At 51.0% G+C, this 12,816-nt stretch overlaps 1 protein-coding gene across 1 annotated transcript in view; it reads right to left on the bottom strand.

Moving 5' to 3' along the window:
- Positions 1-12,816, bottom strand: part of REXO1 (RNA exonuclease 1 homolog) — a 44,413-nt gene that overhangs the window by 17,409 nt on the left and 14,188 nt on the right. Inside the window, 6 exon segments of the mRNA XM_051810575.1 lie at positions 29-152; positions 1,361-1,498; positions 3,522-3,685; positions 4,321-4,513; positions 6,732-6,833; positions 10,064-11,844. Coding sequence (XP_051666535.1) covers positions 29-152; positions 1,361-1,498; positions 3,522-3,685; positions 4,321-4,513; positions 6,732-6,833; positions 10,064-11,844 — 2,502 coding nt within the window.

The following is a 12,816-nucleotide window of genomic DNA, read 5'->3' as shown; positions in this document are numbered from 1 at the left end:
GTTATTAAAGCCCAAGTGTGGTACCCACTGTTGGTGCTGGATGGGGAGTTGGGCACGAGGCTCCTGAGCTTCTTCAGGGTGTTGACGGCCACGTTCAGGTAGATGTTGCGACTGGTGCTGCGTTCATAGGCCACCTTCTCCTCTGACAGAGCCTGGGAACAGCACAGCCCATCACCACACACTCTCCTCCCTCTCTTCCCAGGATCCCACAGTGGTTGGGGTTGGAAGGGACCTTAAAGATCATTTTCCACCCCCTGCCCCGGGCAGGGACACCTCCCACTATCCCAGGCTGCTCCAAGCCCTGTCCAACCTGGCCCTGGGCACTTCCAGGGAAGGGGCAGCCACAGCTGCTCTTGCTTTTGGGGAAAAGAAATGTTTGGCTCTTAAAATACAGACTCCAAGTACGACAGCAAAAAAAAAAAAACAAACAAACTGCCTGGCAAGGAATTGAGTCATGAATACATGGCACAAATAGGCACTGGGTTTGGGGCCTGCTCAGGTGAGCCAGAGAAAAAAAATAATGGGTTTTAAGCAAAGTGCTGAAAAAAGCATTTTCATGGGAAACTCGCCCTGAGGGATTAACAAAGCAGTTCTGGAACTGCCTGGGAAAGGCTGTGCTCCCCACTGTGGTGCAGCACAAGATCTTAACTGTTAAGAAAAATAAGTTTGGCAAATGGTGGCTCCTCGGATGCAACAGGAACGTTTTCCCCAGGGAGCTGTGAGGGTGAAATCCCACCTGCTCTGCTTACAGAACACCCCACACAATGACCTGTGTTTTCCCAACTCACACTAATGGCCAAAGTTTTCCAATAAAATGTATGACTGCCTCAACTCTGCTTTTGGAACTCCCACTATACTCTTCCTGCTGCCTGAAGGCTCCGTAAAAGTCTCCTGAAAAGCCCTCACAGGGAGCAAGGAACAACTCCCAACCAATTCCATGTATCCCAGACACTTCCCCGTGCTCAGTACTCGGATTCCAGGAGGTGTTTCCTGCTGTACCAGAGCAACAGCTCTTTCTGTCCAGCTGGACCACAATGCACATTCCCCTTGCATTCCTCTTCTGGGCTTATTAAAACACATCAGATGAAGGGAAAGATGGGACTTCCCATTGGAACCCCCACTGGAATTCCACTTTCTGTTGCCCAGTCTGGAATTATTTAAGGCCAGTTTCCTCTAGAGAACTGTGTGAGCATAGAAGAGTTTTCCCAGAACCACAGAATGCTTTGGGTTGGATGTTAGAGATCATCCAGTTCCCACTCCCAAGTCTTTGCAGGCACAAATCCAAGCCAGTTTTCTGGATCTGCTACAGTTTTAGAAGGTCTTGGCCTTTATTCCCTGAGAAGCAAGGGGCTGTACAGACCTTGTCAAAGGCTTCCTGGGAGGAGGAGCAGAACTTCAGGCACTCATCGATGAAGAGATTGAGATATCTTTGCCGAATGTTGGTTGGGACTTTAGCACCAAATTCTGTGGGAATAACAGGCCTCTGTAAGCTGGGGCTCTGGAGATGAGACACAGAGAGAGAGAGAGGCTGGTCAGGCTTTAGGAAGTTGCTCCGAGTCTCTCCCATTTCCTGCTGTTATTAATACTGCTGTGACTTCCTTTCTGAAAACCTGCCCAAAAGCTAAGCATAACTTGCAGCATTTTTGGGGCTAAAAATACCCCTTGGAGATCCTGTGCCACCTGCAGCATCTGAACCACCAAAACCAAGCGTGGTTTGTTCTGCAGCTCACCCGGGGGGCCAAGGACTGCAGGGGCCTCAGTCCCAGCCCTGGGTGCACACACAGCATTCCAGAGTGGGAAAATGCTGACATTCCCACCAGGAGGGTCAGCAGGATGGTCCCAGTTCTGAACTGCAGCTGTGACACGTGACACCAGCTAGGGGGGTTGTGACAGACCTGGGTTTTGGTCCAGGAGGCCCCTCCTGACAGGCTGGCAGCCAGCAAGACCCTCCCACCTCCCGGGGCATTCCTGGAACTTTACTGCCCTGGGGTTTTCCTTCCTTGTTTAATGCCAGTCACGACATTCCTGAAAGGATTTCCCCCTTCAGCAGAATGACAAGTTCCTCAGGCACAGCCACCTGCATGTCAGACCAAGTTATGACCCCCCACTGCAGCTTTCCATTTAACACCAGTTTGTTCCCCAAATCTCTTTCTCAGAGAGGAAGTTGTACATTCACCTCTAAAACTCCCAACTGTTCTCCATCCCCCCCCTGAGAGACATCCACAAACCAAACCATCTGCTGCAATCTGGAGTAAAAACAGCTCCCTGGAAGATGTGAGCACGTTCCAAGGGGAGCAACTGGTCCCACCTCAATGGGAAAAGTGCTCATTTCCCCCAGGACATTTCCACTTTGATGCCCTGTTCAAGGGGATTTGGTCCTTTCCATTAAATACAAATTTTCTCAATCTCTAATATGATACCCTTAAGCACCTCTGTAACACTGGTAAATATTTTATCCTTTCAGTTGTTTCTTCTATTTTTAATCAGCTGAGAGTTCTATGTTACTGTGGCTGCTGTTTGAGTGGGGAGAGAAGAAAATGGCTTTTCACTCTCATAGAAATAATCAGAGCATGTTATCACATATCTTGACACCAGATATCACCAGTAAGAATATCCTGGCACCAACCAGGTTCCTGCCATCAGGAATTCTACTCTGAATTGTCTCAGTGTGTAACAGGCTTCCATGGGGAAAGGAGGGACTTGTAGAATCATGGAATGGTTTGGGTGGGAAGGGACCTTAAACCTTCTGCCACGGGCAGGGACATGTTCCACCATCCCAGGGTGCTCCTTTGATCCAACCTGGCCTTGGACACTTCCAGGGATGGGGCAGCCACAGCTGCTCTGGGCAGCCTGGGACAGGGCCTGCCCACCCTCACAGCCAAGAATTCCTTCCTAATATCCCATCTAACCCTGCCTTCCTTTTCCTCCTTCATCTTAAGGCCATTCCCCCTTCTCCTGTCACTCTGTTAAGTGACTTCTTTGCTGAGGAACTCAGAGCAAAAGTACCCAGAGGCTGGGCAGGCATCCCAATGAAAAACAAACAAACAAATAGTTTTTCCCCCTAAATATTTACAGCAGCACGAAGTTCAGTGGTCACATTTTACTGCCTAGGTCACAGTGGGACATTATTCCCAACCACTTGCCTCAGCCTGGCCCACAGAGCCCGGGAAGGCCACGAATCCATCGTGTCCTTTGAACTCCAGAGGCTCTGTCTGAGTCCCTGCCCCAAACAGCTGCACCCCTGGGCAGTGAGCACAAGAGAAGGCTCAGACTGAGCAGGAGGGATCAATACCCAAAGAGATCAGAGCAGCACTTAAGCACCTCTGTCTTTTTAAGCTCCTGCCCCCAAGGGTGTTTCATTTTTTGTACGATGCCATCGAGGGAAACCACAGGAAGAAACAAACCCATTTAACCAACCCAATCAAAACCCCACTTCCAGGGAGTGCTAAGTTTGGAACAGTCTGATCAAACACACCCCCCTCAACGAGGAATGAGAGGAGAAGAATCCAAATCTCCCTTACCTGCAAGGAGGGAACGTGGGCTACCCTTTTGGGCACGATGGTGCTGGTGGTCTTGGAAGCCATCCCAGCTAAGGTGCAAGCCTTGAGAGGGAGGGTGGGGGCTTCAGAGTCATTGGAAGGTGTGACACTCCTGCCAGCAACAGCTGTCTTGCTGCTCCCAAGGCCTGCAGGGGACAGAAAACAGCCAGGTACAAATCCTGCCACGGGCTCCGGGCTGCCAGAGGGAACCCACTATCACAGGCCAACGCTGCCAGCTGGGGTTTTTATCAAATCCAAGTCTCCAAAGGGATACAAATTGGGTAATTTTACCACCTCCCAGGCAGGGATGAAGGAACCTCCTGCCAGGAAAGGTGCCTCATTTCTGTTTGTTCTGGGGTAACTGAGTCAGCAGAGTTTAAAGAGGTGACTGTCGCTGCAAGGCACTGACTGAGTCACGTCAGCTCTGACTACAAAGGGACAGCACCAAGCATTAATTAGCACTTCCCATCTGCTCTGTGCCTCCTCTGAAGGCTTAGATGGAAGGGGGAACGAGGAGCAAACCCAACCCAAGGAAGAAAGAGAAAAAGGAAAGGCTGAGGTGAGGGAGGCAGGGTGAGAGATGGGGCTGGACCTCCAGCCCGCTGCTTTTCGGAACAGGATGGAACTCCTCAGAGAAAGGCCTCCCACTGGTCACTGTCAGCAAAGATTCAAGTCTCAACACATCTCCTGATAGCTTCACATCTGCCCTGGAGACAATTAAACCCAAGGCAGTGTGTTTTACCAGGGGGAGGACAGGACAGCGATCCCAACCACCACTTACTTTGTTTGGCTGCTGCGGTGAGGGCGGCATTTGGCACGTGGGCAATCCTCCTCTTTTCTCCTGGCAAAGAGAGAGAGGCCTTCTGAACCAGCTGTGCTGCCTGCTGCTGAGCCAGCTGGATCCTCTGGTAGCACACCTCCTGGGCCGTGGGGGGACGGTAGGGCCGCACCACGGGCCTGCTCGGGGCCTCTGCCTGCACACACAAAGCGCCGTCAGAGCCTCCCCCCGCCGGCCCCATCCCCGCCCCACACGGCCTCTGCTCCTCACCCCCTCTCCTGGCACCCACAGGGCTCTGGGAGGAGAAGATGCCAACTGTCCTCCCGAGCAAAACAGTCAGAGTCACCCCTCCACAGCCGTGGCATTGATGATTCACCCCCGGGGAGGCCTCCCGGCAGGTTCCTCGCTTGGCAGGTGGTGTTTGAACTGCTTTTAATGCTGTGATGTTCCCCATCGCTGTGCCTAACCCACTTCTGGGCCCTGCCAACACTCTCAGGCTTGCACTGGAACATAAATGCAGCAAATGTAGCCCTGTGCTGCCTGCTTTGGTTTGTGCTGCAATGAAAAAGTGACAATTGGCCTCCACTCCCCTCTGTACATGATGCTGAGCTTCACAGCTCTCTCCCTGCACATCCACCTCTCTGCACCCTCCTTCCAGGTCTCCAGTCTGGAGCTACCTAAAAGCCTCACAAATATGTATTTATGGGATTAGAGCACTACACGAGCTGAGCTCTGCATTTCCAACAGGCTCTGTCCCTGCCCACTTCTGGAGGCACCTCAGCACCAACAGGTTCCACGTGCTCTTCCTTTGATGCCCAAATTTAGGCTGCAGGAAAAGTGCCAGAAATGATGTCAGGAAAGAGAGAAGTTTTCTAGCAGCAGAAGTAGTACAAACTTCTCCACACTACTTAATAACCTTTGAAATGTGAGGAACAGGCCTTGCCTCCTGGAATCCCTTCAAGAGAAGGGTCAATGTAACACAGCAAATTGGGGGCAGGCTGGCACCTCCTGCATTCCTGGTCTCTGATGCTGCCACCAGCTTCTGGATACCAAACTGAGTGCAGTCAGACATTAATTATAATGACAGACCTGTGAGCAGGACAGGCCACTCATTTCGTGCCTCACCCCCAATTCCTCTGGGCCGTCATTTCCCCCAGCCCAGCTCGGCTCCCTCCCCTCCTGCTGCTCAGGGCCTGAGCTACAAATCACTGAGCAAACACTGCACTTGGAGGGACATGGCAAAGCACAGGGCTCGGTTCTGTGAGGAAAAGCAGCAGTTCAGGTCTGACAGCACCTGCTGGCCAGAGGAGCTGAGACACTCCAGGGAATGCAGGTGCCAGAGCTGCCCCCGGAGCTCACCAGATTGGCTCTGTTTGCCCAGGCAGAGCCTGTGCTGGGGCTCCCACCTTTGGAAAGCATTTTGGGATCAGCTGTCACATTAAGAAAATATATTTAAAGGTTTGTACATGGCTAAAAGGCGCCTCTTTACGATAAATGTTTGAGTTAATGAATTTCCAAGCCATTTGCTTCAGTCTCTTATCTCTTCACTTGGGAAGAAAGGGCCCTTATCAAACCACACGAACTGGCTGAAGATATGTAGTTAAATAAAACACATTGTATTGACCTCAGGGCTTCAAATTATTAAAAGCAAAAAAAAACCCCTCTTTCCTAGGCAGAGAGGAAAGGAAGAACAATTAATTTGGACTACCCAGCTCAAATCAGTGTGTAAGTCTCCACTCTTATCCTGCTGGAACATAAAACTAATCTGTGCTCAGCACCTGGAGGGAAAAACATTAAACCCGCAGAGAAAACATGAATTAAAATCCCAGGGAGAAAGGAATGAAAAAATCAGAATGTCTTCCTTGCCTTTTTCTTTTTCTTTTTCTTTTTTTTTTTGTTTTAATTCTTCTCCTCTGTATTTTTACAGTTGGGAAAGAAGAGGATCCATACAGATACTGCTGATACTCTTGGCTGATTCAGAACAGATGTCAGGCAATAGTTTTAAACATCTGACAAAATTCCTGCAGCTTTTAGCTCCACAAGACACAGAAAAGCAGCATCAGGCACAGAGTGACCCTGTGTCCAGCTAATTTTTATCTAAGTCACTGAATGAAGCTCTACTGGAAAAAAATGAACATCTCAACCTATCCCAAAGGGTTACAAACTGCAGAATCCATTCACTCTTCCACAGCTTACAAATTTTATTAGAGTTTTGCTGCCATTTTTAACAGGTGCCTAAACATGGGGTTTATTTAGGGATTAGAAGGCGAGGAAATAAAACTAACACAGACTGATTCCAGCACAAACAACTCACATGCCCCTGCCTGGCCCTGGGACTGAACCTTTGTGCAGGGTCAGGACAGAAAATCCTCACTTGAGAGAATCTAAACTTCTGCTTCTAAATGTGCACTTACATTTCCTTGTTTGACAAGATGAGAGATCCTTCTTTTCTGGCCAGGAAACAAGGTAGTTAAATTATCTTCTGCCTTTTCTTCATTGGTTTCCTCTTTGGATGGCTGGAAAAGAAAAGAACAAGCTCCCAAACCCGAGCAGACCTGAAGATCCCTCTCACCAGGGAGATGTGAAAAGTCTCCTTTGGGGTTAACCTGACAGGTGGAAGGTGAGAACATGTGCTCAGCTGCTGAACCTCTGCAAGAAACCTTGGTTTGACCCCAGGAGCCACCAAGAAAGCCAAGGAACAGCAGCAGGACAGTCCCCACTCCACGAGCTGTGCCCAGGGCAGGACTGACACAACTCTGGACAGCCCTTACCTGCCACAGGAGACCTGAACCCCCCTCTCCTGCCAGCCACTCACACATCTCACCTCTGCTGGCATTCCTATAAAATCCAGGGGTGTTTGGGGTGGGTTTTTTTGAAGAACCTGGGATCTGACTCATTTCTGCCCCGGGCAGGTCCTCACAACCTGCTGGACACCAGAGCACGGTGCCCCCACTCCACCTCTAGGGAAAGGGTTCTCTGCAGGTCTATCCACACTGAAATGGCAGAAAGGGAGGTGACAAAGGCCCCACCTGCACCCCCAGAGCCCCAGCAGGAAGGAGCAGCCCCTCTCCAGCCACAGGTGCTCCGAGCTCACCCCTCAGAGCTGCTCCTGGACAGGGGGAACAGCTTCAAAACCTGCTTTGAATTCGACTTGGCTGTTCATTTATACACAACACACCTCACAAGCTTATTTTCAAAACTCCAGCTGCTCTCCAGGTAATCTCACTTGCAGTTTTCCAACACAACCCCTGGCAAAGCTCTGAGATGAGCCTGAGAACCCCTGGAATTCAGAGACAGAGCCCAAGGCTGGATTTGGGATGAGCTCAGACTCCACTTGGGATGAGCTTGTGTCCAGCAGCACAAGGACACTCAGGGTGAGCACTTCCCACTGAACCACCTGGCCCTCCAGGAACTCCAGAGCCTGTTAATTCACTTACATCCCTAATGAACTCTCTCACAAAGCCATTCTTCCTGGTGGAAAAGCACCACACTGCCCTGTGCCTGCAGAATCATGGAATCCTGGAATATCCTGAGTGGGAAGGGACCCCCGAGGATCATCCAGTCCAACTCCTGGTCCTGCCCAGGACACCCCAACAATCCCACCCTGTGACTGAGAGTGTTCTTCCTGGGGGAAGAATCTTTTCCTGATATCCATCCCAACCCTCTCCTGACTCACTACTGAGACCAAACAACACAGGCTCCACCCACAAAATTATTCCATCATCAAAAAACAACTCCCCATGACCAATCCCCCCTGCCAGGGACCCTCTCACAGGCCCCCATCTCCCAAGTGAGGGTCCCTCCGTGGCAGGGTGTGTTCCTCCCTTCCCAGAGCAGCGAGAAATTCAATCCCAGTGCAGGGAGGGAGAGGAACAGGACCTGCAAGGGAGCCACACATGGCTGCTGCCAGCTGAGCTCTGCCACTCTGGACCACAATTAACTGCTTGCAGTGAGTGGCAGCTCCTGGTCCAGCACTTTCTGAAGTCAGGGATTAGTAATTCCCACCACAGATATTGTGCCCTTCAACTACTTTCACTTAAACTGAGAAAAAAAGAGAAAAAAAAGCGCCCAAAATAGAGGTTTTTTTCCTAGCTGGGAATACTAAACAGTAGAATTTTAAACAAGCAATGCTTAACAGTTGAGAAGAAAAGCATCATACAGAACTGGTTTATAGTTTCTTCTGTCCAGGAGTTCTGTGTGAGTGCAAAAAAGGCCCAAACCATTCCATGACTCTCCCAGGTACCACAGCTGACCCAGCAGCCTCAGCACTCCTGTGCTGCAGCCACAAGGATAAAACCAGACACAAGCTGGGGGGGTTTCCTCAATGTTGCCAAGTTTGTCACCTTTTAGTTCCATAAAGCTCTTTCCAATCCAAGTCCCTGGACACCAAAACCATCACCCCCAGAACCTGAGCATGCTGGGTCTGACAGCAGCTCCCAACCCCTGTCAGGGCCCGGGAGCTGCGCCGGGATCGAGGTCTTGTCCCCCTGCCCTGTCAGACTGGATGTCAGAAGATGAGGGACAATTTTTATGTGCCCCTAATTCCCTGCCTCAGATGCTGAGGGGGGGATCACTGCCAGAGGCTGCTTTGTAGCCATTTACACTTAAGATCATGGAATTAAGGTTGGAAAAGATCTCTAAGATCACCAAGTCCAGCCACCAGCCCAGCCCCACCACTGTGGTCACCACTAACCCATGGCCCCAAGGGCCACATCCACAGGTTGTCTGAACACTTGCAGGGATGGTCACTCCACCCTGGGCAGCCTCTTTCAATGCTTGACAACCCTTTCTGTGAAGAAATTTTCCCCAGTATCCAGCCTGAGCCTCCCCTGGCACAACTTAGGGTTGCTCCCTCTCCTCCTGCCCCTTGTTCCCTGGCAGCAGAGCCCGACCCCCCCCCAGCTCCCTGTCAGGGGGTTGCAGAGCCAGAAGGTCCCCCCTGAGCCTCCTTTGCTCCAGGCTGAGCCCCCCCAGCTCCCTCAGCTGCTCCTGCTGCTCCAGCCCCTTCCCAGCTCCGTTCCCTTCCCTGCACACGCTCCAGCCCCTCAGTGTCTCTCTCACTGTGAGGGCTCCCTTTGGTTTTGATATTCAAAAATGAGGGTCTTTCATCCTCCAGGGACCACCTCAGTCAAAGCCTTTTTATGTAAATACTCTCTTTTTACCTCCTTACTCTGAATCCTCTTGTACCACTGGAAGAAACTTTACCCTCCACTTCTTGTTTGCACCACCCACAAGGTACCCAGAGACCCTCCTAAACTATGTGCAGTATGAATTAAAAATAGGAAACAGGAATCTGGGGAGTCCCCAGAGTGTCCAGTGACAAGTATATGGACTTACTTGCACCAATATACTGTCCAGGTGTTACCCCTGTGTTCCTTAAACTCTGCTGCAAGAAGAAGGCATTGCCCACACTGGCAAATTCAGCTTTGAAAGGCCCAAAACTTGCTCTCTGAAGCCCTTTCTCCAGCCACCCGGGCCACCACTGTCCTCAGGCCAGGTGGAGACAGAAGGAACTGATAACCCTGACAGCTAAAGGCTGTTCCCCACAAAAGGGAACTGGATCCTTACATTTCCCAGCAGGTAAATTCAGGTGCAAACTCTTCCGAGCACTCAGCCATGACAAGGATGAGATTCTTCCAACCCATGGAGTCTCTTCAGCTCCTTGAAATGAGCAGCACCACTAAACCAAAGCAGAACCCTTCCAGCTCTGGAGGGAGGAGAAGCCACCCCCCCCGGCCAGCGTTACCTGCTTCCCCAGCCTTCCCTTGTCTTCGGTCTTCACATCCGTGGACTCGTTAAAAATCCGGAGACACTCCTCCATGGGGTCTGACTCGAAGTCCACGTCCTTCTCCAGGATGGAGTAGTCGATGTCGTCGGAGGTGGAGGACGATGACGGGGACCTGGACAGCCTGGAGCGCTTCACTTGCCGGGCCCTGTCCCTGCTGCTCCCCGAGCCCGAGCCCGAGTCCCCCCCGTCCGAGCCCGAGCTGGGGGCGCGCAGGGAGGAGGCCAAAGCCCGGCCCTCGGCCTCGTCCTCCCCGCTCTCGTCCCCAAACAGGTCCACGTGGCTCAAGCTCCGCTGCTTCCGGCCCTTCTTCGCCTCCCCTCTTCCCGCAGGACTGACCTTTTCCTTCTTCCTCTCCACTCCCGCACTCTTGGGCCCTTTCTCCTTGTTCTTCCGAGGGGAAACCGAGGTTTCCTTCCCATTTTTCACCTCCCCTGATTTGCTCTGGGGGTCCTTCCTGCTGCTCCCCCCTTTCTCTGTGCTCGAGCCCTTGCTCACACCCTCACTCTTGCTTTTTCCTGAGCTGCTGCTGCTGGACTTGGACTTTTCCTTCTTGAGCACATCCGCTCTTTCTGACTTCTGCTTTTCAGGTTTCTTTAAGTTCCCATCTGTTTTCACTTTGACACTTTTATCTTTGCAGTTTTTCTCTTCATTCTTGGTTTTCAGTTTTTCTTCTTTCTTGACTACTTTGCTTTTTTCTGTATTTTTACTCTTCTCCTTCTTCCCAGCCTCACCGAGGCCTGGTGTCTTACTAAGGTCCGATTTCTTCTTTTTTGTTTTGTCTTTTGAGTCTTTGTTTTTATTTTCAGTCTCCTGGCTGTTCTTACCAGAGCACAGTTTCACCGCTTTTGTGCTCTTGTCTGGTAAGTTTTTGGCAAGGTTTTTCTGGGAGCTGGGAGGGTCCTCCCTGCCACGCTGGGCCGCTCCTTTGCTCTCCTGGGCTTTGCTATCCAGTTTGGTGCTCGGCTCTTTGCTGGAGAGCTCGTTTGACTCACTCTCAGAACCAGCTTTGGATGGTGAACTGCCAGAAGCTGTTTTATATTCCACATCAGCCTCATCCTCGGAGGAGGAGAACCTGGCAAACACCTCGTAGTCATCGGGGTCTTCACAGAGCTTCTTGGGTGAAGGAGAGTAGGATTCCTCATAATCAGCCACCCTCTCCCTTTTGGACCCCTTGGGCTCCTTGCTCGTGGCTTTGCTCAAAAGCCTGGCTGAGTAATTGGAAAGGGGGTCGTATTCCAAGTCTGTGGAAGGCTTGGAGTCATCAATCACGTACTTGTTGTTAGTGACAGTGCTGCTGTACTTTTTACTCTGCACCACAGCCTTGGGAATGTATTCCAGAGCGCTCCCTTTGGATCGGGACGAGTCCAGGGTGTATTTACTCGACCGGCCAGCAGCAGTGAGAGGGGTGGGGTTGTAGTCTGAGTTATTGTTGAAGTTGTAGCTCCCTGGATTGTACTCCAAGGAGGCAAAGGAATCACTCTGAGTCCCAGCAGCCGACACGGGCGAGTTTGAGAGGAGCGAGGAGCCCTCCGAGGCCCCAAACTCCTTCGTGGTTTCCAGCAGCTCCTCGTACTTCTTCTGCTCTCTCTCCACCTCATTTTTCACAGCCTCGATGGCCTTGTTGACCAGCTCCAGCTCCAGAATTCCGGGTGTCACGTCTGTGAGGTCAGCCAGGGTGCCATCCTCCGTCTCCAGCGAGGCCCTGGGAAGCTCTGGGTTGTAGGGATCATACCCTCGCTCTGTAAAAAAAGGAATTAAACATCATTTACTGCCAGCAGTTCAAGTAAGATTTTCTTTAGCGTAAAATCCAAAAGAGGTCTTTGTAAGGTCTGCTCTTATCAAAACCCAACCTTGCATGACAACCAAAAGCACCACAGAATAAATAAACATTGGATACCAAAAGCCACCAGTGATGTGCTGGGGCCTAGACTAGACTAGACAGTACAAACTACTCCCAGGATTAAAGATCCATTAACAAAGTGCTTTTACTACTCATGGAAATCTGTATAAATTAAATATTCTTCAGGGCACCAAAGAATAATCACAGTATTAGGTCCAAGAGGAGCTGAGTGTGCACAGAATTATCTGCTTAATTCGACGGAGCAACCAAGGTGGAAAGAGGATTCCAGCAAGAAACTCTGGATCAGGTTCTCACTTCTCAATGCCAATGCCCAGAGCCCACCAAAAGCCTCCAAGATTCCTCAAATCTCGAAGTTCTCACAGCAGCTGCAGGGAAACCAGCCTTATTTGGACTGGATTTGGAGCACTGCTGGTAAGGAAAAACCTCAACAGGCACAGTTCAACCCCACGGGACAACCTCCAAACAGGAACACTGAACACCCAGAACCTGCCCCTTTTCTGGCACTCCCCTTCCACACAAGTCCTGAGGGTGTGCTTTGGCCACACTGCACAGCTCTACAGAGAGGTTCTGGTGATGATCCACCCTATGGAACCACGTGGGAATGCCAAAGGAACCTGCCCAAGGGACAACTGCCCGACTGGAAAGCCCATCCCAGCTCACCCTGTAACGTTCACCCTCCAAAGGACACAGGAGCAGTTGTCCCAGCCAGAAATGCTCTGCCACCAGCCCAGACTCTCCTTTCCAACTCGTGGTGAAAAGGAGTGGGGCTGGATGAGCTTTAAGGTCCCTTCCAACCCAAACCATTCCATGATTTTTATAAAAACCACATTTAGCAAGCTGACAGAAGCTA

Source organism: Manacus candei, unplaced genomic scaffold, assembly GCF_025592945.1.
Source record: "Manacus candei isolate 608988 ecotype Guabito, Panama unplaced genomic scaffold, ASM2559294v1 h1tg000078l, whole genome shotgun sequence".
In the NCBI taxonomy this organism is placed as follows: domain Eukaryota; kingdom Metazoa; phylum Chordata; class Aves; order Passeriformes; family Pipridae; genus Manacus; species Manacus candei.
The sequence above is the reverse complement of the archived record's forward strand: the minus strand, read 5'-3'. Positions and strand labels throughout refer to the sequence as shown.